Genomic DNA, 25,120 nt, shown 5'->3' with positions numbered 1-25,120 from the left:
TGAAAGTAGGAAGACTTACTACTGAAAACTACTTTTTTGATGTTCATATAATGTACTATATAATTGGAAGCGGAGAAGCGCCTGGGTGGCTCAGTTGGTTGGGCATCTGCCTTCCCCTCAGATCCTGGGGTCGAGCCCGACGTCTGGCTCCCTGCTTCTCTCTCTGTCTCCCGCCCACTGCCCTTCCCCCCACTTGTACTGTACCTCTCTCGCTCATTCTCTTTCTCGAATAGATAAAAAATCTTTAAAAAAGTTGGAAACAGATTGAAAAGTTAAGGTTAGGCAAGGCAGAGTGCTGTGACACAAAACCTGCGGCTGTTTTTCCCATTAGACATTTTTCAGCAACATGCAAATCAATATAACAGATTTAACATATATAAACACACAAGCACATATACATATACCCATATCTTTCTGATATCTTCTGGCATAAAAATAACTTTTATTGCCTTATTTAACGGTATTTTAGTCTTATATATATCAAATACATTGAGTGACAGTTTTCTTTACTGCTAGGAGAAAAATGATTAAATACAGAATGATGTATTTGCCCTTGTTGCCTGGTATTTGAGATTATTAGCCGATCCCTTCTATTGGTCTTGACAAAGTGTTATTGTTAATGTTGGATAATAGAATAACATTTGAATCACTGTTGTGTAAGTATGTTCAAATAATAAACAGTGTGGGAAACTGGTCAGTCTCTTCAAAAGTCTTAGCATAGCATGTTGCTTCTTTTGATAGTTTCATAGACTGGGCAATAGTGGTTGCTTTTAGGACTTAGCCTTCTTGTGTATGTCTAGATACTATTTCTGATGTCCACTGAATAAAATAAGAGTACATTCTTGAATTGTCCATTTATTTATTTATTAAGATTTTACTTATTTATGTGACAGAGATCACAAGCAGACAGAGAGGCAGGCAGAGGGGTGGGGAAGCAAGCGCCCCGCGGAGCAGACAGTCCCATGTGGGACTCAGTCCCAGAACCCTGAGATCATGACCTGAGCTGAAGGTAGAGGCTTAACCCACTGAGCCACCCGGGCGCCCCTGTCCATTTATTTTTTAACTGCTTTTTTGGAAGCTGCTCTAAAAAATATATTCTTTTTTTAAATTAAAAAGTGGGATTTGTACAGCAGAGAATTTATAAAAATTAACTTTATTTTTAGGGCAGTTTCAGACTCACAGCAACACTGACCAGTGTACCTCTGTATAGAATAGTTTTGCTGCCCTAAAAGTACTCTTTGCTCTTCCTATTTATCCTTCACTCCCCTTTAACCTCTAGAAACCATTCCTCCTTTTTTACTGTTTCCATAATTTTACTTTTTCTGGAACGTCATGTAGTTGGAACCATGCAGTGTGGGTAGCCTTTTTGGATAGGGCTCTTCCAGTCAGTGATACGCATTTACATTTCTTCCATGTCATTTCATGGCTTTACAGCTTATTTCTTTTTAGCATTGATTATATTCAGTTGTTGAGATACGCTATAATTTATACATTCACCTACCAAAGGCTATCTTGGCAGCTTTCATGTTTTGGCAGTTATGAGTTAACACCACCATAAACATCCCTTTGTAGGTTTTTGTGTGAACGTACATATTCAGTGCATTTAAATAAATTCCAAGGAGTGTGGATTCTGGGTGATATAGTAAGAATTTGTTTAGTTTTGTAAGAAATTGCCAAACTGTCTTCAAAGTGGCTGTGCCATTTTGCATTCCAGCCCATTAAAGAATGAGAGTTCATGTGGCTCCACTGCATCCTTTTCAGCATTTGATATTGTCACTGTTTTAGATTTTGGCCAGTCTAGCAGATGTAGTAGCATCTCATTGTTTCAATTTGCAATCCTCTAATGACATATGATATTGAACAACTTTTTAATATGCTTACTTGCCATCCATATATCTTCTTGGGTGAGGTGTCTTTTAAGGTCTTTCATCCATTTTTTAATCAGGTTGCTTGTTTTCTTATTGTTGAATTTTAAGAATTCTTTATATGTTTTAGATAACTGTCCTGTATCAGATGTCTTTTTCTCCTGCATACTTTCCCCTAGTCTGTGGCTTCTGTTTTCATTCTCTTGAATGAGACTTAATGAAGTCCAGCTAAAGAAATACATCTTTCATGGGTCATGCATTTAATGTTGTATTTATAAAGTTATCTCCATACCAAGGTGATCTGGGTTTTCTCTTATCTCCTAGGAGTTTTATAGTCATGTATTTTACATTTAGGTCTGTGAGCCACTTTGAGGTAGTTTTTGTGACGGGCATAAGGTCTGTGGTTCTATGTGTAGATTCTCTCTCTCTCTTTTTTTTTTTTTTTTCACATGGATGTCAGTTTGCTTCATTACCATTTGTTGAAAAGACTGCCTTTGTGCCAGAGATTAGCATTTAAATCAATAGATTTATGTATTTTATTTATTTTTTTAAAAGATTTTATTTATCTGACAGAGAGACACACCCAGAGAAAACACAAGCAGGGGGGTGAGGGAGGGAGAATCAGGGGGTGCCCCTTGTGGGGTTCAATCCCAGGACCCTGGGATCATGACCTGAGCTGAAGGCAGACACTTAACTGACTGAATCACCCAGATGCCCTTGAATCAGTAGATTTAAATGGTGCTCTGTTTTTAGATTCAAATTCACTTGTTCATTGCTGATATATAGGCAAGTGATTGACTTTTATATACTATCCTTGTATCTTACAACCTTGCAATAGCCACTCATTACTATTTTGGATTTTTTAAAAATAAATGATCATGTTATTTTCAACCAAAGACAGTTTTGTTTATTCCTTCCTAATCTGTATATCTTTTATTTCCTTTTCTTGTCTTAGTGCATTAACTAGGTCTTCCAATGATTCAATGATGAGCACTTACATTCTTGCCTTGTTTTGATCTTAGTGGAAACCTCCCCCTTAAGCATGATGTCAGACTCTTTTGTAGATGTATATATTGCTTAGGATTCTTGACAGAAATAAAACATAAAGATATAGATATAGATACAGATATAGATATAGATATATAATGAGAATTGGTTCATGTGATTATGGGAGGATAAGATACACAACATGATTTCATCTACAAGCTGGAAAACTAAGAAAGCTGATGGAAGAATGCCTGGGTAGCTCAGTCAGTTAAGCGTCTGCCTTCGGCTCAGGTCATGATTCCGAGGTCCTGGGATTGAGCCCTGCATGAACTCCCTGCTCAGCGGAGACATGCTTCTCCATCTGCTGCTCTGCCTACTTGTACTTTCTCTGTTAAATAAATAAAATCTTAAACAAAAAAAAATAAGAAAGCTGGTGGTATAATTTAGTCTAAGATGGAAGGGCTGAGAACCTAGTGCAAGACCTTGCATCCAAAGGCTGGGTAACCAGGAGCTCTGGTGTCTGAGGACAGTAGAAGGTGGATGCCCCAACTCAAGAAGAGAAATAGAGAATTTGCACTCTTGCTTTTCTGTTCTGTCTGGACCCTCAGTAGGTGCTTGATTCCTGCCCACATAGATGAGAGTGGGTCTTCTTTACCCAGTCTACTAATTCAAATGCTGATCTCTTCTGGAACGATTCTCACAGACACACCCAGAAATAATGTTTTACCTGCTATCTTGCATGCTTTAGCTAAGTCAGGATGGTGTATAAAATTAGCCATCACAAATATTCTTTGTCAGGTTGAGAAGGTTCCTCTCTAATCCTAGTTTACAGAGAGTTTTATCATGAATGGATGTTGGATTTTGTCAAATGTTTGCATGTATTTATAGGATCATGTGACTTTTTTTCCACTTTAGCATTTGAAAGGGAGGGATTATACTAATTGATTTTCTGACGTTGAATCAACCTTACATACCTTGGATAAATCGCACTTGTCTGTAGTGTATAATTCTGCTTATATATTCTTGCATCTTTTTTGCTAATATTTGTTGAGAATTTTTGCATCAATGTTAATGAGAGAGAGATTGGTTTGTAGTTTCTTAAAATGTTACCAAACATGTTACCAAACATATTACCAAAATATGTTAATACTGGCCTCATATAATGAGTTAGGAAGTGTTTCCTATGCTTCTGTCTTCTGGAAGAGATGGTAGAGTGATATAATTTCATCTTTAAATGTTTGGTAGAATCAACCAGTCACCAATGAACTCATCTGTACTTGTGCTATTTTTTGTGGGTGTGTGTGTATTAGAGAGAGAGAGATTGTGGGGGGAGAGGAGAGAAAATCCTTAGTAGGCTCCATGCTTGTGGGGTGCAATCCCACCATGCTGAGATCAGAACCGAGCCAAAACAGAGTTGGATACTTAACCGACTGAGCCACCCAGGTACCCCTGTACCTGGTGCTTTTGCTTTGGAAGGTTATTAATTGTTGACTTAATTTCTTTACTATATACATGCTATTCACATAACCTATTTCTCCTTTTTAAAAAATTTTCTCATTAAAAAAGAATTTTTAATTAACATATAATGTATTACTAACACCAGGGAACTGATTTCTTCTTTTGTGCATTTTGGTAGATTGTATCTTTTAAGGTTCTGATCTGTTTCAGCTGGGTTATCAAATTTTGGGGCATACAGTTGCTCATAGTGTTCTTTTATCCTTTTATCATCCATAGGGTCTCTGATGATATCCCCTCTATTTTTTCTGGTATTATTAATTTGCATCTTCTCTGTTTTTCTTAGATAGCCTGGCTAGGCTTATTGATTTTATTGATCATGTCAAAGAACCAGTTTTTGGTTTTGTTGATTTTTTTTTTTTCCCCTGTTGATTTCTTGTTTTCACATTGGTTTCTAATCTAATTTTTATTATTTCTTTTCTTTCTTCCTTTGGATGAATTTGCTCTTCTTTTCCTAGTTTCCTAAAGTGTAATGTTAGATTATTGACTTTAGATATTTCATATATATATATATATATATATATATATATATATTCAATGCTATAAATTTCCCTGTACTTACTACTTTTGCTTTTCCCTCTAAGTACTTTCTTGGCATTCCACAAATTTTCAAAGGTTGTATTTTCATTATTATTTAGTTTATTGTTACTTGGTTTTTATTGTTATTTGGTTCAAACTACTTTTAAATTTCTCCTGAGATTTCTTTTTTGACCCATTTGTTATTTGAAAGTGTGTTGTCTCCCCAGTATTTTGAAATTTTCCAGCTCTGTTACTGATTTCTACTTTAATTCCAGTGTAGTTTGAGGGCACATATTGTATGATTTCTATTCTTTTTTTTTTTTTTTTAAAGATTTTATTTATTTATTTGACAGAGAGAAATCACAAGTAGGCAGAGAGGCAGGCAGAGAGCGAGAGAGGGAAGCAGGCTCCCTGCTGAGCAGAGAGCCCGATGCAGGACTCGATCCCAGGACTCTGAGATCATGACCTGAGCTGAAGGCAGTGGCTTAACCCACTGAGCCACCCAGGCGCCCTTGATTTCTATTCTTTTAAATTAATTAAGGTATGTTTGATAGCTCAGAATGTGGTCTGTCTTGGTGAATTCAGACTTGAAAAGAATGTGTAATTCTCTTGTTGTTGGATGAATCTATAGACGTGAATTATATCCATTTGATTGATGGTGCTGTTGAGTTCAACTCTGTCCTTGCTGGTTTTCTGCCAGGTGGGTCTGTCCATTTCTGATAGAAATGTGTTCAAGTTTCCATCTGTAATAGTGGATTCACTTATTTCTCCTTGAAGTTCTGTTTGTGTATTTGCCATATACATTGTGATGCTCTGTTGCTAGACACAAACATACTAAGGATCATCATGTCTTTTTGGAGTATTTCATCCTTTATTGTTACGTAATACCTTTCTTTATCCTTGATAACTCTCCTTGCTTTAAACTCTGATCTATTTGAAATAATAGATACTGCTCTGTTCTTTTAATTAGTGTTAGCATGGTATATATTTTTCTGTCCCTTTACTTTTAACAAACATATGTTTTTATATTTAAACTGGGTTTCTTATAGGCAACATACAGCAAGGCCTTATTTTTTGATCCACACTGACAATATCTGTACTTTTTTTTTTATGTTTTAATTTATTTATTAGAAAGGGAAAGAGAGAGAGAGAGAGCATGAACAGGGTGAAAGGCAGAGAGAGAAGCAGACTCCCTGGTGATCAGGGAGCCTGATGTGGGGCTTGATCCTGGGAATCCGGGATCATGACCTGAGCCAAAGGCAGATGGTTAACCAACTGAGACACTCAGTGCCCCTCTGTTCTTTTTATTGGTATATTTAGACCACTAATGTGTAAAATAATTATGTATGTATTTGGATAAATACTCACCATGTTGGTTACTATTTTCTTTTACCATTGTTGGCGTTGTTCTTCGTTCCCGTTTTTGTCTTCCACAGTTTTTCTAGCTTTTGTGGATTTAACTGAACATTATATATAATTGCATTTTTCTCTTCTTTCTTAGCATATCAGTTAGATTTCTTTTTAAATTATTATAGTGGTTGTCCTAGAGTTTTCAATGTACATTTACAATTAATCCAAGTCCACTTTTAAATAATATTGTTCTGTTTCATGGGTAGCTTGAATGCCTTATAATATCAAAGTATGTCTGATTCCTCCTTCCTCTTCCTCGTATTAGCCCATCCAAAGGATTGTTCATTTCTGTTATATAGTGTTTTTGATCACTAGCATTTCTTTTTGCATCTTTTTTAGAATTTCCCTTTCTCTGCTTCTGTTATTTACTTGTTCTTGCGTGTTGTCTCTTTTTTTTTTCTTCTTCTTTTTTTAAAATTAAACCCCTTAGCATATTAAGCATAGTTTTAAATTTTCTGATCTGATTATTTCAACATTCCTGCCATATCTGACTCTGGTTCTGATATTTGTTCATTGTCTTCAAATTGCTTTTTAGTATGCCTTGAATTTTTTGTAGAAAGGGAGATAAATGAACTCCAGTAAATAAGCTTTTAGTAATGGTAAGTTATGGGGAGAAAAGATGTGTTTTGTAGTCCTGTGGTCAGGTCTCCGTCTTTTGGTGAAACTATGCCTCTTGACTATGAACTTCCCCACTGTGTCTTACTCCCTACCTGCTCCCCTCTTATATGAACAGGGTGGCTGGTGGGGACTGGAGGTCCCTTCCTGCAGGTAGGGAAGGTGCAGATGAGACCCTAGCAGGTAAGGCTCTGGTAAGAATTATTCCTAAGGACTGGCCTCGTTGAGAAGAACTCAGTGGTCTGGCATATTTCACACGGAAATCCTCCCTCTGGTGATAGTAAGGGGATTTTTCTCTCATAGTCACTGTAAGGACATGGTACAGCTCCTACAGATAAAACTCACAAAAATGTGGGGGCCCCACATAACTGCATTCCCCTGGAGCTCTGACTCAGGCTGTCCACCGTGTGCCTCCGACAACTCTTTAATTGCCGTTCGGGGTTGTCTTCTCCAGTGCTGGTCCCCACAAAAGTTTTTGTTCAAGGATCTTGGTTCTGGCAAGTTGTGGTTCTCTATATCCTTTTGTCTTTCTCTCTACTTTTTAGGGCAGCAGTTTGCCTTACAACCTCATTTCTCAGCTGGAGCTAACAAAAGTTGTGATTTTGGTTTACTTGGCCTTTTACTTGTATGATAGTTGGTCACTTTAGACTTGTTACGGGGTGGACTGGAAACTGAAAGTCCCTGAGGATACTCTTAGTTCTTCCAAAAAGGCAGCACTAAGAATCCAGTTCTTGTCCTCTTCACTCTCTAGGAATTTCCTCAAATAACAATTCCAGGATTGTTATGTAATCAGAAATCTGCACAATGGGCAGAATGTAATTGTCCGTGGTTATCACAAGATAGTATATTTTGTTTAAAAATCTGAGGAATGTTAATCTTTTTGCTCCTATGGTTTTTCACACAAGAACAGAAAAGATTGATTTTTCCAAAGACTAAAACCTTTTAAAATACACTGTCTGCTGCTCTATGTAGTTTAAGAAAGAAAAAAGAAAAAAAAAGTCTTTGGCCCGTAGCTTCTTTTCTCAGGGTGCTGAACTCTTAGCACAAGATAATAGTATCATGTGCCCATTTTTCTATAGTCATGGAATTGCCTAGAACATAATTTGCAGATTGAATACCAATATATCACAGATCTGTGGGTAATGAAAATATATGCAGACAATTGATAGCTCGCGTGAAGCAATGTAACAGGATTCAGTGCATCAGTTATAAATATAACTTAGTTTTTAGATTTGTAGTAGTTAAATTTTACCAGTAGCATGAATATACCCGTGGCTCTGTGTGTGCGTGCGTGCGTGCGTGCACTGTCCTGGTTAGAGAAGCAAGGTGACCCTTTTATACTTTATGAGGAGATCTAGCTAAAAAGGTTGATTTCTCTCCTCTGTTTTCCTTTTAATCTGTTTGGTTCTTTTTTATCTCAAAAGGTGAACACCCAAATATTTCTTTTAATTACACAGATAATCTATGAAACTCATGAGAAGTGAGAACATTTGTCAAAACAAAAATGAAAAACATGACTCCACATCCTGTCACCTGTAATTTTGAATGTGCATCCTTTTAGTTTTTTTCTGTCCCTCTCCCCCTCTGTCCCTTTCCTTCCTCTTCTCTTTATCTCTTTCACACTCTCTTTGTTATGAGCATTGTTTTTAAACGTATGGCAACGTATTCTCCTGTCCTGTCTTTTTTCACTAATTATGATCATTCATCTCCTTCAACACAAAAGGCACATATCATAAATTTAATGAATAAATATTATTCAGTGGTTTGTATGTCCCATAATCCATTCAACTAGTTTCCTGTTGTCCAGCATTTAGATTGATTCACTTTAAAAAAAAAAAATTTTAAAATACTATAAGCAGTGTGATGTTATGCATACTTATGTATGTGCTTGTTTGGTGATTTCTCTGAAATATCATCTGCTGTCATTGTTTTACCAAGATGCTCATAGGCCTTGGGGTTTCTCCTCTATTTGTGTGTTTTCAGTTTTTTTTTTTTAAAGAATTTAGTAAACTTTTAAGTTACTGGGAAAGAGAAAATTGCATTTTATGGTATTTGTGATGAAGTTCTAGAACCTACGTGAGGTTCGGTGGGCTGAGGTTCAGAGCCGACGGCTAAAGAAAGAATTCTTAAGACGTCTCTGGTGCAAAAAGGTGGTTTATAAGAGCACGGGGACAGGACCCGTGGGGTGCCGGGGGGAGTCCTTGCCCTTATGGCTTGATCAATGTCGTTTTTAGGTCAGGCATTAACATCAAGATAGTTGGAAGATTCTTAGTGGGGTATTATGATCCCGCTGTCATTCACATTCCCTTCTACCTCAGTCTCCTCCAGGTTATGGTGGGGAGGGGGACATTAGGGCTTCAGGAACTGAGAGTTATTTGCCTCTGGAAATTTGTGCTATTGATAAGGTAACCTCCCTGTTTAGATCTCTAGGATACCTGTAGAGCAAGGGAGATTCCTGTTCTGCAGGATTGCGATCCCTGCAAGTTAACTATTTATTGTTTTATGGCAGTCAGGGGTGCCTGAGGAATGCTACACATATGGAGGGGAGCGGGTGAAGAGGGGGTGCAAGGTGCCAGCTTCTACTCTGTCCTCAGCCAGCCTCTTGCTCCCTCATCATTTGAGGCTCTTGTTCTTACAATTTTATAGCGTTCAAAAGGTGATGATGGTTCATAGTGGTCTGATCTTTAGGAATAAACCATGTACTTATGAGCAAGATAAACTTTACCATGTTTTGCTCTCTTAAAGCACAGCAGCAATATCTTTGATTTTAAAGATCTGGTTTATCTGTTGAAAAATAATGCTCCTAAAACAAATCTCTTTATATTTAATTTAAATAATCATACTTGCTAATTATTTAATATTTAAATATATTACATGATACATGTATATAGTATATAACCACATACATGTATTATATAACCACATATGTAATATATGATCATATATAATGCTTTAGCTCCTTTATAAGTCATTTTTAATCATTAGGTACTAATAGACTTAATTTATGATTTTTTTTTTAAAAGAAGATTTTATTTATTTATTCGACAAAGAGAGAGAGATCACAAGTAGGCAGAGAGGCAGGCAGAGAGACAGGGGGAAGCAGGCTCCCTGCTGAGCAGAGAGCCCGATGTTGAGCTCGATTCTAGGACCTTGGGATCATGGCCTGAGCCGAAGGCAGAGGCTTTAACCCATTGAGCCACCCAGGCATCCCTAAAAGGTTTTTATTTTGGTGTAGTCCCAGTAGTTTATTTTTGCTTTCGTTTCCCTTGCCTTAGGAGACCTATGTAGAAAAATGTTGCTGTGGCCAATGTGAAACAGGTTACTGTCTATGTTCTTCTCTAGGATTTTTATGGTTTCAGGTCTCATATTCAGGTTTCAGGTCTTTAATCCATTTTGAATTTATTTTCATGTATGGTATAAGAAAGTGGTCCAGTTTCTTTCTTTTGCATGTTGCTTTCCAGTTTAATGAAAAGAAATGTTAGATGCATTGTATTATACTTGCCAGATTTTAAATGTTAACCAAAAATTAAGGGTGAGTAAATGGATAAACTTTTTGTCTTTTCAAACTTTTTTTTTTTTTTGGATAGAGGGACTTCTAGAGTTAGAAGGTTTACTTTTGTATTAACCCACTGAGCCACCCAGGCACCCCAGTTTATGATTCTTTTTTTTTTTTTTTAAAGATTTATTTATTCACTTGACAGAGAGAGATTACAAGTAGGCAGAGAGGCAGGCAGAGAGAGAGAGAGGAGGAAGCAGGCTCCCTGCTGAGCAGAGAGCCCGAAGTGGGGCTCTATCCCAGGACCCTGAGATCATGACCTGAGCGGAAGGCAGCGGCTTAACCCACTGAGCCATCCAGGCGCCCTATGATTCTTTTTATCTGACTTCTTTTGTTTAAGATGTGGTCAGATTTTCTAAGGTATCCTTTTGACCTTAGAGTCCTGGTTTCTATGAAGAAAAGTGAAGTATAAAACATCATCCAGTAAATCAGATGTAGAGCTAAGAATTAAAACTCTTGTCTTCTAGTTTCTCATTGAAAGTTGGATTGCCATATGTGTTTGGATAGTTACAGTTTCTTACTTTGGGGATTCTCGAGGCTGCATGGGTCAATTCTCAGTGGCCATGTCCAAGAATGGGTCAGGAGAGCTTCCTGAAATTGCTATATTACTATTGAAATCCTCACAGGTTTCTTTCAGGCCCCGAAGCTTGAACTAATGAGGAAATTCACAGCTCTTTCCCGGGATCTTTGCATTTGTTTAGTGGGGAAATTTGGATACAGAGAAAGGGGTCTAGAAGGAATTTAAACAAAATAAGAAAACCATCTTACAAAATGTTGCTGATTTCCCAGTGAGTGTATTTTAAAGTAAACTATAAATATTCTTTATATCGGATGTTATTTTCTTCTAATATTGAGGTAGTGTTTATATTATTGGGTAATAAAATTCAACATAAAATTAAAATTCTTTCCTAATGAGTTCATAATATCAGTAATTACAAAACTAGTGTTTCCTAAGTGGGGGCACCTTCCTCCTCTCACCATCCCCCTCCCTTTGACATTTGACAATTTCTGATTAGTACAGCTGTGGGGGTGAGAAAGTGCTATCGGGATCCAGTGCTAGAAGGCAGGGATGCTGTTGTATGTCTCACAGTGCACAGGGGAGCCCCAGCCACAATGATGTATCTGGTCTAAATGTCCATTTTGCAGATGGTGAAAAGCCCAGGTACAAAAGAATATTTGAGTCATGGCATTGGACTTCCTAAGGGGGCATATTTACTCTCTTTATAAGCAACATTTATTTTATCCATATTCAGTCTCAAGCAGCAGAACAAAAGGTAAAAGCAACTTCGTGGGTACCATAAGTTACACAGTATCAAAATTATACTGTTTCTATCTTTATGGGTCAGATTTATGAAGAGGCTGGCAGGAAGTTACAAGGCCTGAGTAAATGCTGTGCCATTATAGAATTCCTTAATAAAAACGTGTACTTCAGATTTCTGTTGAATATATTTTGTTTCTTTTCTAACTTTCTTTGTGTTACATTTTAGAATTTGAGAAAAGGGAAAAAATTAGCCCTAGATTTAGTTTATTTACACATGCGCACATACATACACCTTATAGAAAGTCTGAGATGGGATAAGGTAGGTGGTTGATAAAATGAGCAAGTGCGGACAGGGGAAGGACGGATGATGGCAGCTTGGTTGGTGACCTGGAGGTGTTCCTGTCACTGGCTTCCTCCTGCCCCAAATATGCAAATTGTTAGCCGTTTGGATTTATTTTATCTTCTCTGTTGTTCTTTTGTTTCCCCCCCCCCCAAATTTTTCAAGTTTTCTACCTTTTGAATTGCAGGCTCCTCTGTAGATATCTTCACTGGTAACATACATGTTAGATAATGTTGTACTAGTGTTTTTCTTTAAGACAGTGTATCTCTGGGCAATCATATGAAGGAGAACCAGAAGTAAAGGGTTTTTAGCATTGAATCGAATAGCTCATGGTTGCTGGGAAGGGCTGTCAGACACTTCAAGGTTGCACCTAGTAGTTAGAGATGTTAAACGCCCTCCCTGGGATACTGGGGGAGAGGCAGGTCATGTCTGTATGTAAGTGGTGTGCAGCCTTACAGTTTTAAACAGACAGCATAGTTCATTCTTGCCATTTTTCCTGAGAAATTTTATTTTAATTGTGTAGCTCAGTCTTCCTTCAGTTCCCAGCATCAGTATTTTTTTTAACAAATCTACCATTTCCATTCTACTTTTTTTTTTTTTAAAGATTTTATATATTTATTTGGCCCAGATTGAGAGAGAGCACACACAACAACACAAGCAGGGGGAGAGAGAAACAGCAGCACCTGCCCCCACGGGAAGGGAGCCCAATGTGGAGCTCCATCCCGGGATCCTGGGATCATGACCTGAGCCAAGGCAGACATTGAGACACCCAAGTGCCCCTTCCATTCTACTTGAATGATAGTTCATAGAATCTAACACGTAAGCCTCATTGGTTCTTCAGAGTCAAACAAAAATCAGTTTAGAACATCCACTATTAAAAGTAAGTTTAATAGAATGGCAAAATAGTATTACTACTAATTAAAATTATTTAATATAACTCTTAACATAAAAGACTTAAAAAGTACTGAAACACTTGGTGTGCATTATCTCATTGAAACCTTAAAACAATTCTGTGAAGTAGGAAGTTATCTGCACTTTACAGATAAGAAAACTGAAGCCCTAAGAAGGTTATATACCAAACAAATATGTGTTGAGTGTAACCCAGGAAGTGTATTTTATTGAGCCCATGTTCTAGACAGTATTCTATTCCTACTTACACTTCTGTGCAATTATAAAAATGTACAGAAAAAAGGAGAGACGTGGACATAGAGTGCTTTGAAAAAGGTTAAAGATCAGGTAGTTTGAATTCTTGCAGATGGTATTGGAAAGAAATGAAAGTGGATATGTAACAGCATTGCCAATAGAAATGTTGACTTAGCTCGGTATTTGGATGATACATAAAATTTAATTATGACACCTGAAGACATCATTCGGGGAATCTGGAAAAGTCATAGCTAGAGATGAATATACTTGGAAATTGAAAGGTAACATTTTGTCGAGCCTGTGCATTTGGCAGCCGACCAGTAATGTCCTCACTGCATCTCCATGATCCAGAGTATTGAGGGAAAAAGGGACAGGATATGCATGGCCGCTTTGTGACCTGTCTGACATGGCTGTCCAGACAACGCCAACTATTGCAGCTTCGTCATTGTCAATAGAATCTTTTAATAACAATCACTTTTGTTACATTTTCAACCACACGACAAACATTATGTAGTGCTTTTACAGGCTTTAACAATCCTTCTTGGATGAAATAACCTGTAAAAATCATCTTTTACTACCTTCACTTTTTTGAAACGTGCATTAAAAACCAATATTGTGCTTAGGGTTTCCAAGGAATGTAATATGACATTTGGTATAGAATCTTAATATAAACCTAGTTTATATCTTAATATAAAGCTAGTTTACTTGTTTGCAGCTTACATGCCTTTCTGGATATGGAGGAGAACCTTAAGGTCGAGCTTTTGTCTTTTGTTTTCATCAGAATAGTTGAAATTAAAAACATTAACTTGGATTTTTAATTCTCCTTGAAGTTCTTTTACTTATTCCCAACTCCTCAGTGCTATTTCTGTAGGCTGTGCAGGAGACAAACTCTCAACAAGCCCATGTTGTAGTAAGATAATCCATTTGGATTTGATAAGGAGCCGTTTAACATCATTATAGGCCAGGAAAGGTAGAAATATAGGTCAATAGTCATTTCCTTTGTTTCCTACAGAAAATAAATGACTTAATATTTGATAGTCATCTTAATTTTCTCTAGGCACAGAAGACCCGTGTTGTTATTTCATTACATAAGCCATTCAGTGCTCTGAATGTGTTTTCATTATTATCCACACGATTTTCATAAAGGGTGAATGACTGATGAATATGTTCACGTATAGTCCTTTTAAACTTGTACTTTGGCATATATCTGTTCCTCCCTCCCACCCTTCCTTCTTCCCTTCCTTCCTCCTTCTTCTTCTTCTTCTTCTTCTTTTTTTTTTTTTGGTAAGTTGCAGTTATTGCAGAAGTCTGTAAAACATTACAAATCCTGCAGAGACAGTGTTAGTAAAAGCAGAGTCAGTTCTTGTCTTGAATACAGAGCTAATAAAATGACATATGTATGTTTGCTTTATTTCAACCAAACCTGTGTTTCCAAGTTTGGATACATTTGACTTTATATATCTTCAGAAGATTTGAACACACTCTGCTTAAGGAAAATCTACCTCTGTGTGTCACACATCTTGTGTATACAAAAATATATTGGAATTAATGATATACCCAAATATTCATGTAATCCAGAGTAGAGTAGTTCCTTTTTTTTTTTTTTTTTAAAGATTTTATTTATTTATTTGAGAGAGAGAACATGAGTGGGGTGAGGGTCAGAGGGAGAAGCAGACTCCCTGCTAAGCAGGGAGCCTGATCCAGGACTCGATCCTGAGACTCCAGGATCATGACCTGAGCTGAAGGCAGTCCCTTAAGTAACTGAGCCACCCAGATGCCCTAGAGTAGGTCCTTTAAGAGATATTGGACGACTCGGGGTGCCTGGGTGGCTCAGTGGGTTAAGGCCTCTGCCTTCGGCTTGGGTCATGATCCCAGGGTCCTGGGATCGAGTCCCGCATCGGGCTCTCTGCTCGGCAGGGAGCCTGCTTCCCTTCCTCTCTCTCTGCCTGCCTCTCTGCCTACTTGTGATTTCTGTCTGTCACATAAATGGATAAAATCTTAAAAAAAAAAAAAAAAAGAGATGTTGGAGGACTATATGACATGGTGGCTCTTCCTATTATGTTTCCTGCCTCAGCCTTTGTGGACCGTCTGGAAAGATTAGCGCCATCCTCGACACTCCCTCTTGCTATGTTCTCTCACCATTCTTCCTCCTCTTTGTCAGCCATCAAAGGCTGTTCATTCTGCCTCTGAACTTTTCTTCCTCCTCTTTCTTCCTGCTGCCATGGCCTTAGGTCTTACCTACCACCTCTCCCCTGGGCTACTGGGGTGACCTATGAACTGGCCCGCCCTTCTGCATCCAAACCTATATGTTCATAGAGCATCTTCCAAATTAATTCTAGTGCTGTCTTACTAAACACAAAGCTTAAACATACTGTGTTTTTGCAAAATAGACCTTCACAACTTCCAGTCACATACTGTGTGATGCCCGAACACATTTCTCCCCCAGGTCCCTCCAGCTCTTGAGGTAGGGAGCTTTTCTACCTTGTTCACTTGTGCTCCTAGCAGGTATCATATAGCAGCACTATAGAAGAGTTTTTTTAATGAAGTGCTGTAACCCATAAGGCCCTTTGCAACCTGACCTGATCTCCTCTCCAGTGTCTCCTCCAATAAGCCGTTGCTCCAGCCACACCACAGCCTCTACCATTCTCCGTAAATGTGGGGTATTTTATAGCCCTAATAAGACTGTGCTTATGCTCTCCTTCTCATCTGTCAACAATCAGTATCACCTGGGTCGGTTAGACCCAGGAGAACGAATTGACCTTATGTCTGCCTGCATTTATTATTATCATTAGCCCAACAAATATTTACAGAGATATTACTATCTGTTAGATACAGTTACAAGTCTGGAGGTGGGGATACTGTTAGGAACAAGAAGATAAGGTCATGTCCTTCCTGGAACTTAGATTCTAGTATAATGGCAAATAAAGGATTTGTCAGGTAGTGATGAATATGAAGATGGAATAGAATACACAGAGGCCCAGAGGAGAGGACATTTTTGACGTGGCTGAAATATAGCTTGAGCAGAATGGTATGAAATGGGGTTGGGTAGCTGGTTCGGGGCACCTGGGACACGTGGTTGGTGATACCCTGTAGGTCAGGGAAAGGGCTTTAGATGACCTTTGCACTGTTTGCCTTCAGTGTATCTCTAATCAGTCTGCCTTTTTCCTTGCTGCTCCTGCCCCAGCCCTGGTTCCAGCCTTTTGTCAGATCTCAGGGGCCTGAAAACACGAGCCACAGTAGCTTGGCCCGCTCTAGGCTCATAGGGTTTGCAGCCAGAGTCTGAATACCCAGCGCTTGAGGCTCTCGATCCCTGAAACCAGTGAAAGGTAGACTTAGCCCCAGAGTTAGACTGTCTGCCATTTTCATAATCTCGGGCGGATGACTTCATCTCTCTGCACCTGAATTTCTTGTCTAAAATGAACATAGTAAAAAAAAAAGGCAGGGGGAATAACTGGCTAGAACGAAACTCTATGACGCTTTCTCCCTTTTGTTCACTGGTAATACCCTAAGTGCCTAAACAGTGCCCGATATTCAGTAAGTATTTTTTGGAATGAATCAGTAAATGTACAAATGAATGATTTGATGAATGTAAAACACTCAGTACATATACACTCAGCAAATGGTAGCTATTGTTATTATGGTTGTTAATATTATTATTTTTAAAATTGTGATCCCTGTGATCATGCTGTGGTTGTGTTGCAAGTGTAGTTTTCCATACGCCGAGCCTGTCTGCTGTGTTGTCCGTTGTGCTCATGGTGCCTGGCTTCTGTGTGCATGCATGCGCCTGGGGAAGGAGACTTGGGCTGGGCACGTGCTTTCTAATTCCTGTCTGCTCTGTTACCTAGCTCTGGGCTCTGCTAGGGCTAAAGCCTCAGAATTAGATTCCGCTAGCCCTGTAGAGAGTCTTTTCTGGAGTCCTTTTCCAGGACCGAACTGACTTTTCTCTGGTCTTTATTTATTTACCGAGATATACTTCATGTGTAACGTTATGTTAGTTTCAGGTGTATAACGCGAATGATTCGATACTCGTATATATTGTGAAATGATCACAGTGGGTCTAGTTAGCCTCCAGCACATTATATGGGAAATGGTTTTTCTAATATCCATTCTCTTAGCAGTCTTCGAATACACGATACAGTTAGTACTAACTATAGTCACCATGCTGTGTGTTAGATCCCTGTGACTTACTTGTTTTGTAAGTAAAGTCTGTACCTTTTGACCACCTTCCCTGCTATGTGTGGATACATACCCCACCTCTGGCAGCCACCAGTCTGTTCTCTGTATCTGTGAGCTCCCTGGTGTTTTTAGTTAGTTAGTTAGTTTGTTTTTTACGATTACATGTGTAAGCAAGATCGTTTAATTTTTTTTTTTTTTTTCTGACTGACTTTATTTAGCATGATATCCTCAAGGTTGATCCATGGTGTTGCAAGCGGCAGGATTTCCTTCCTTTTTATGGCTGAATAATTCTTTTATCTTTACATGACGTCTTGTAAACTTGTTGCTTGTTGGCTCATCCTCGTGACCCCACACCTGCTCCTGCATGTTAGATCTCTCCCTGCAATGTTAATACCTGCCCGGCTGAGCCGAGGTTTTGTCCTCCCTCTCTAGGGTGTGGTCTGTGGTAGGTGAACACTTCTCTTGCCATGACAGTGTCCTGTTTTGTTTGTTGTTGTTGTTATTGTTTTTTGGTTTTTGTTTGTTTTTTACATGGTTCCTGTTCTTCTGTCTTTGGCTTGCCCCTTATATTGGCCACAGTGCCTCGTGGTTCACAGATGTGACGTGGATGGAAGGAGGTGGCTTTGGCACAGCAGAGACCCTCACTCCCTGTTTATGGAGAGATCTGGTTAACGGACAACCCCCGAGTGTGTGCAGTTCTTCAGAACAGGAATGACAAAACTAACTTTCTCTTACACTTTGTATTAATGCGGGGGTGGAGAGTGTTACTTGGACTCTCAGATGACATTTCTAAAATTTCAGTGTGAACTGCATTGTTGTGGTAATTAAGCACTTGCCAACAGAGGAAACAATGATCCTTGCTATCAGGAAAATAGAAGTCGCCATGTGGCGAGTACAGTTTTACCAGTCCTTATGAAAGACCTAATTCCATGGTTCAGTGGGAGGAATTTATGCAAGAGTTTTGTCTTTTTAAGACTGTAGACAGATAGTTCAAAATAATGTATATATGGCTCATCACAACCACTGGAGGGGATTTAAGTCGAGAGTTCCAGCAGGCCTAGCTGAGTTCTTAGTTGTACTGATATGGTCATCAGTGTGACATCCTCACTCCCATGCTGCAAAACAAGGAAAGATGAAAGTCTGGGACGAAATGGCAAAGTATGTTTGAACTGATATTTATTTTGTACCCTGAGAGGTGCTTTGATTAAGCATACGCCTTGCACCAGATTGATTGATCATTGTGAGGATATGTAAGCTTAGAAAAATACGCTCGTACACTTAATCTAAGAGATTATAAATTAAATGTGATGCCCAGGTGTATCTCCTTGAGTATCAAACGTAGAGGGTAAAGTTCTTGTATCATCCAAGTGCATGAAACTGTTGTGTAAATATTGAATGAGCCACCAAGGGTATATGAATATTTTCAAAACATTGGATAGCAGATGAGTTTACCATAGATTTTTCTGGGTGTTGAAATCAGGATGGGATTGACTTGCTAAATTAATGATGAGGTATTTCTAGGATAGGATGCATAATCTCATCAAGGCAAGAAAATATGTTGAAACTTTAATTTAAAGGAAAAAAAGGAAATAGCTTTGAAACCATGGGCTTATTTGACCTCTTACTGATATTCCCCAAAATGTTGATACTCACCAGTGACCAGAATTTGCACATTTAATTCACTGACTAAATTAGCTTAGTCCTGAGAGGAGCTGTTAATGGAGATTCCAGAGTTCCTGAGAGAGGGAGAGAGGGAGAGAAAGAGACAGAGAGAGATGGGGAGGGGTGAGTGGGGCAGGGAGGAGGGGAGTGAAGGAGGAAGAATAGGGGATGGGGAGAGAGAGAATTGGTTTGGAACAGAGCTGTACTCCCTTGGTAATGTTGAGACCTTAGCCAGTTCAACATTCTTATATCTCAGATGTCTCATCGTCAGAGAATATAGCATTGACTTCTTGGGTTACTGTAAGGACTAAATGAGTATCCCTTAGCACAAGGTCTAGTCCTTAATAGATATGCACATATGATGTATTGTAATTGTGTTTTTTATTAAGATAACAATAAAGTGCCTTTTTTTATTCTGCGATGTGATTTGTTGTATAATGATAGATATTCCAACCTGTTGGCTCCTCCTGATTCTAGTCTTTTAGGTTTGTTGGTCCTTACCTGTATAAAACAAGATGAATTTCACTCTTTTGTGTTTCAGCACACGTTTGGGGGCTATGATAAAACAGTTATGTTTTCTCCAAAGAACTGGGTGACCCACAGTCAGGAAGAGGGTGAAGAAAAGGCTTGCATTTTGGGAATAGGAGGACAGATTCTAGTAGTTGCCATGGGGAAGTCCCACCCCATTCTGTTTTTATGAGATGATCATTGAACATTGGTCCCTATGTTTCCTGGCCATTCCATTTAAAATATTTTGAGATGTTAGGATCATTGATTGAAGGTTGTGCTTGTCCTGGTTTTGACTAAGAGAGCTACCATCAGCTAGACTTCTGTGTTGCCAAATCTTATTCGGCAAAAAGGAAAGTCCAGAGTACTGTTCTCATTCAGTGTTCATGTGGTTGGTCAACGGCCATCTAATAAAGCTAATGGTTAACTTTTGCTTTAATTAATAAAGTGTACTCATACGAAGCACACAGTGTGAGTGTATACACGTGTGTGCACATGTGTATATGAATGTATACATACACAAATGTAAATTATACAAGGTTGTATAATATCAAAATGTTCATCACAACCAAATATACAAAGAATACGATGTTCCTTAAATTGATGACTGTGTAATTTTATTTACCTCTTGGGAATCAGTTGAGCTATTGATTCCACAGCAAATGTGGTTTGATTAAGATCATGGCAAGATATGCTTGACAGCAATTGCGAATTATTAAAGGTTATTACATAGTTAAAGTCTACAGTCAGTTGAGATTGTATGTATCTGATTTTAGCTTAGGGAGATAAATCTATCGATATTTTGTCCCAGGAACTATATCCTCAAAGCTATACAATTACCATGTTCTCCATAAAACCCATACCCTTTCCTGAATGGTCTGGAATATGGTGTGATGCTCAGTGCTTATATTTATATTAAACAGGGTTGGAATCATGAATGTAGAGATGAATCTGCTTTATATAAATTTATAATATCGCTTTCAGACGTATATATAAATTGAATCTGCACTAGTTGAGTTTAATAGTTAAGGATTGGTTTCTTAGCTGTGAACACTATTATTCATGGTGTTATTATAGTTGGGGCTGTGGCTGATCCTGGAAAATCATGGGAAGAGAAATATTTTGAGGGAAAACTTAATTTCTTTAAAAAAAAACTCTGAAGAGGTGTTTTATTTTTCCATTTTTATAGGAAACTAACATCTACATCCTATCTTTAACACACATAGGCTTATTCAAGAGTAACAATTAAAAAAATCATGAAAATACAGTGATATTTAAATGTGCTAAATGGAACATGGGCCGAGTCAGGTTTTCATGATTTATCAGTTTTTAACTTCAAAGACTCTGGTTAGCTTGCATTTTTTAAACTAATGAGTTTATCACCGCCTGTGAGGAGAATGGTTAAAGTCTATCAGCTGTAAATTGGTACAGAGCACTGAAAGGGACATTAGCCTCTAATCAGATTCCAGCAGTTCATTAAACCTGTCTTTCCAGAACCGCTCTTTGTCTTTTCCCTGCCTTTGCGGAGGCATCTTCCCCTTTTCCTCTGGGCAAGACCTCCTCCAGGGTAGGAAGCAGTATCAACTCATTCTTCATTGTCTACCAACCAAACAGCCTACGGGATGCTTTGTTAGGGGAGATTTCTGGCTGCTGCAAAGGGCAGGGGCGTGGAGGGCTGGCGGGCTGCAGGAAGGCTTTCTTAAAACTGGGTGGTTGCAAGCCAAGCTGGCCGCTTCCAACCACGGAAGCAAGTGACACATTAGGATTTGAGATCCATGCCTGATGTGTAAACAACCCACCAGCCTCCATGAAAGGATTTAAAGCTTTGAACAAATTAACCGAGCTTGCCAGGGAGACCACAGTTCTTTCTGCTTGCAGCTATTAGGGTGCAAAATGCCTAAAAAATATGGACAAGTCAAAAGCACAAATTTAAAAAAATGCATCCTGCCAGTTTTAATACTGTTGCACATTTCTAAGAAAAGAACCTGACAGTAGTTTTTCTTCTTTTTATTACCTAATAGACTAGGTAGCATGGAATTTTTAAATGCTCATTAGTTAGCTCTGGAGGAAATTTGCCTTTTCTTCTTATTGATGTCTCAGAACAAATATGTGTGATAAGAGGCCCTATAAATTTTATTTCTTATTTTTCTTGAAAAAGATTGGCAAGAAATAGAGATAATTAGAGCTTTACTATACTGCACTCTGTTGGTATTATTTGGTAATAAAAACATTTATGATTTGTCAAAGTGGGAGTTGTTTTTATTTAACTACTTGATAGAAAAGGAACCATGTGAGAGGCAAAAACCTGAAGGTGTAGAAATGATATTAATCTTTGTCATCAAAGGCAAGCAAAATATTTAGAAACAGATCTCTTTTTCTTTTAAGGAGACCACTGTAGAGTCCTGTGCTTACGTTCTATGATTGAGCAAAGAAACCATTCTAAAAACTCAAACTTAGTCATTTCAGTTTCTGAGTTTGGTCAGTAGGGGAAGGGAAGGTTGACATTCTTTTTTTTTTTTTTTTTTTTTTTGAAGGTTGACATTCTAAACATGTTTTAAAACAGGATTTTGGCCTGAAGCAAGCAATCATAAGTGTCTTTTGAACTCTCTTCATAGGTTATTGACTTTAGAAAATCCCCAAAGCAGTGAAAATTAATAGAGAATAACCTCGATTTAATCTTTTCGTAAATATTGTTTGAAATTCTACTGAGTCACTCTAGAAATAAGTAGAAGTTCTCCTTTCAAGAAATGGTAAATTCAGCCAAACAAATACCAAAATAGAAAACAAATTGTTATTTATTTTTTGGTTATGACTTGAGCTTAAATATTTATAAGAGTTGTTTTTGAAATAAATGTTTGGGGTCAATACATAGAAATTTTCATTTGATCTGAAGTGCCATACTAAAATTCAGTGTCTAGAATTATATTATCTTGTTTTTAAAAATTATTTAGATTTTGACAATAATGTGAGGATATGGTCATTTTTTATCTATTTTCTCCTTTGTGGATTTCTGCACACATGCAACCTCTGGAACTGAGGAAAAGAGAAACATCCTTCTCTTTCCTTCCACAGCTGCAAAAGTGTGATGAATCTTTCCAGCCCCATATAAATTAATGTTAAGGTTTCTTTACTCCAGTTTATTATAGTCTGACCTCTAACCCAGAGGTCAGAGAATCAGACTGATTAATTCAACTTTGTGGTCATTATTTCAAATGATAGTTCAGAATGGGGGGATAATTGGTTATGCTGATGGTCTCATTTAATTATACTTCATTGTTAAAAAAATTAGGTTAGCAGTACTAAATGTACTACCATGAAGGAAGAGTCTACCAGATGTCCTCATTTGAATGCTTTATGGCTGACTTTCCCTCTCTCTCTCTCTCTCTTCTTCTTCTCAGAATATCAACACCTTTGAGAACAGAATGTTAATGCTTGATGGGATGCCGTCAGTCAGAGTCAAAACCGAGCTTTTGGAATCTGAACAAGGGGTAAGTTTCCAACAATGCCCCACCTTCTTCTCTACGTGAGTGCAGCAAGTCGCTTCCAGAGCATCCTGACGTTTGCTGACTTTCACTTGCCTGTGCCGTTTCTCTTGACCCACAATCATCTGCGGCTGGTGGATTCTCGCCCATTTGTAGCCTCAGCCATGTTTAACTTGGAAGAGATAACTTCCTGAAACTAGGAAGGCACAGTGACCTTACAAGAACCATATGGTTTTATTTAAGTTAGTGAGGGTTTTTGAAAAGCTAATAAAAATCCAAAGCAAAGAGGAATTATTAAAAAAAAAATAAGATAGGAATATAACCTCCATGCCAAAATGGCTTACTTCTTTCTTAGGAAGTTACAGGGTACATGTATCAATCTGACGATCAATCACATGACGATCAATCTGCTCAGCCCTCAAGGGAACCCCAGTTTATGTACAGGTTTGGGAATGTTCCTCTTTGCCGGATTGGTTTCTCTTTTGACATTTGTATTTACCCTTTTGTGTACCACGAGGACTAGACGACAGTTGACGAAATTCAGGTCGGTGAGTTTGAAGTGCGAGTAAAGCAAAAGAAGGCTTAGCTAACAAGACATAGCAAAATTGACACATGAACATTGAAATATGAAGACTTAAGATTGGGTTGAAAATTGAAAATACGAAGACTTAAGAGCATAGCTGGATTTCTGTTTTAAAAGGACAGGGGTGATTTTGTCATTGTTAACATCTGTAGCTTTCGTAGTTGAAACTGTAATAAGGGCCGTGCGACTCTGTTGCGGCCTTGGCTGACCACGTTTCGTATATACGTGCGAAAGCACTGCTCGTGTGCCCGAGGGCCCGCTGCCTCCCCGTGTTACTAACCCCCCACCACTGAGGCACTCCAGGTGACTGAACAAGGATGAATTAAGTAAATATTTCATCTTAATCTTATTAACTTATCTCTTACCACAAACAGCATAGCATTGGCCGTGTTTTGTAAGTGAGCAACCAGAAGACAACGGAAAGATTGTAAATAAAATGTCACTTGTAAAAATCTGTGTGCGTGAGTTGGTGTGGGACCCCAGTCGAGGGGTTCAAGGGGTTAGGATACTGCTGGATTAGAGGGACTTCATCGTGAGGAACCGAGGGCAGGAGTCCTGATGGTAGCATGTAGAGGGTTTCTGCAGTAACTTCCCCATGCCCGAGCAATCCGGGGCAGGGCGAATGGCGTCACAGTACAAAGTTCTTTGATTCGTGTGCAGCCTGTGTCTGAAACGGTTTGTAGTCAGTGTCAATTGTTGTGGCTCCGCAGTGATCTCTGTGGAGTATGTCAGCCGCTGACACGCCTTCCCCGCTCTGGGCGGGACGTGTCCACCGACCCACTTAGGGTCAACCTGACACTCAGTCTGCGGAGCATCACGATAGAAGAAACCGGTTGGCGGCGAATGATACCATTTGTTCCTTGTAGACAGTGCCGCAGGAAAACATCTTGTGTTCCTCTGGATTTTCTAGCCTGACTCAATCAAGTTAAACTCTACGTCTTCCAGACCAAGTAGTTTCTACCTTTGCTGTTGGACCTAACATGGGAAGGGTTTGTTCGATTTCTTGGGAATTTCTGTTTTCCTAATCCAAGTGCATGAGCATCAGTTTCTGCAGGTAAATTTCTACACACCCCATGTTTAAGTTGAACACACCACACAGACCACAGTGTCCCATTCACAGAGGATAATAGCCTTTTTCCACTGCTGATAGAAAAATGATAAAGTGGTATATCTCACATGGTTGCTTTTATGTCACGAGATGTTCTTCAACTCAAGTAGCAGTAAATCTACTCGAGTCGCACGTGTTGGAGGAAGGCAGGGAAGCACAGAAGCCAGAAGGTCCTGCTTGTGCCGCTGCTCAGGGCAACGAGGGGTCATCATTGCCGCCAGCTCTGGGAACCTTTGGTGATGTCAGGGTACTTCCCCTTTACTGTCCGTTTTCAGTTGTAAGGTAAGGTTTGCATGAAAGATTTAGATGCACAAAAAACAAAAGCCAGGATTCCTAGGGGTTTTCCATTGTGAATACGAACCTCATGCTACTTGCTTTATAGAAAGCATTT

At 38.7% G+C, this 25,120-nt stretch overlaps 1 protein-coding gene across 3 annotated transcripts in view; it reads left to right on the top strand.

The window, feature by feature from the left end:
• KLF12 (Kruppel like factor 12) overlaps nucleotides 1-25,120 on the top strand; it is a 612,181-nt gene that overhangs the window by 352,549 nt on the left and 234,512 nt on the right. For all 3 annotated transcript variants that reach the window (XM_044249872.1, XM_044249871.1, XM_044249873.1), the window contains one exon: nucleotides 22,955-23,044. In XM_044249872.1, coding sequence (XP_044105807.1) covers nucleotides 22,955-23,044 — 90 coding nt within the window. The remainder of the gene's footprint in view (nucleotides 1-22,954; nucleotides 23,045-25,120) is intronic.

Source organism: Neovison vison, chromosome 5 (assembly GCF_020171115.1).
Source record: "Neovison vison isolate M4711 chromosome 5, ASM_NN_V1, whole genome shotgun sequence".
NCBI lineage: Eukaryota > Metazoa > Chordata > Mammalia > Carnivora > Mustelidae > Neogale > Neogale vison.
The sequence above is the reverse complement of the archived record's forward strand: the minus strand, read 5'-3'. Positions and strand labels throughout refer to the sequence as shown.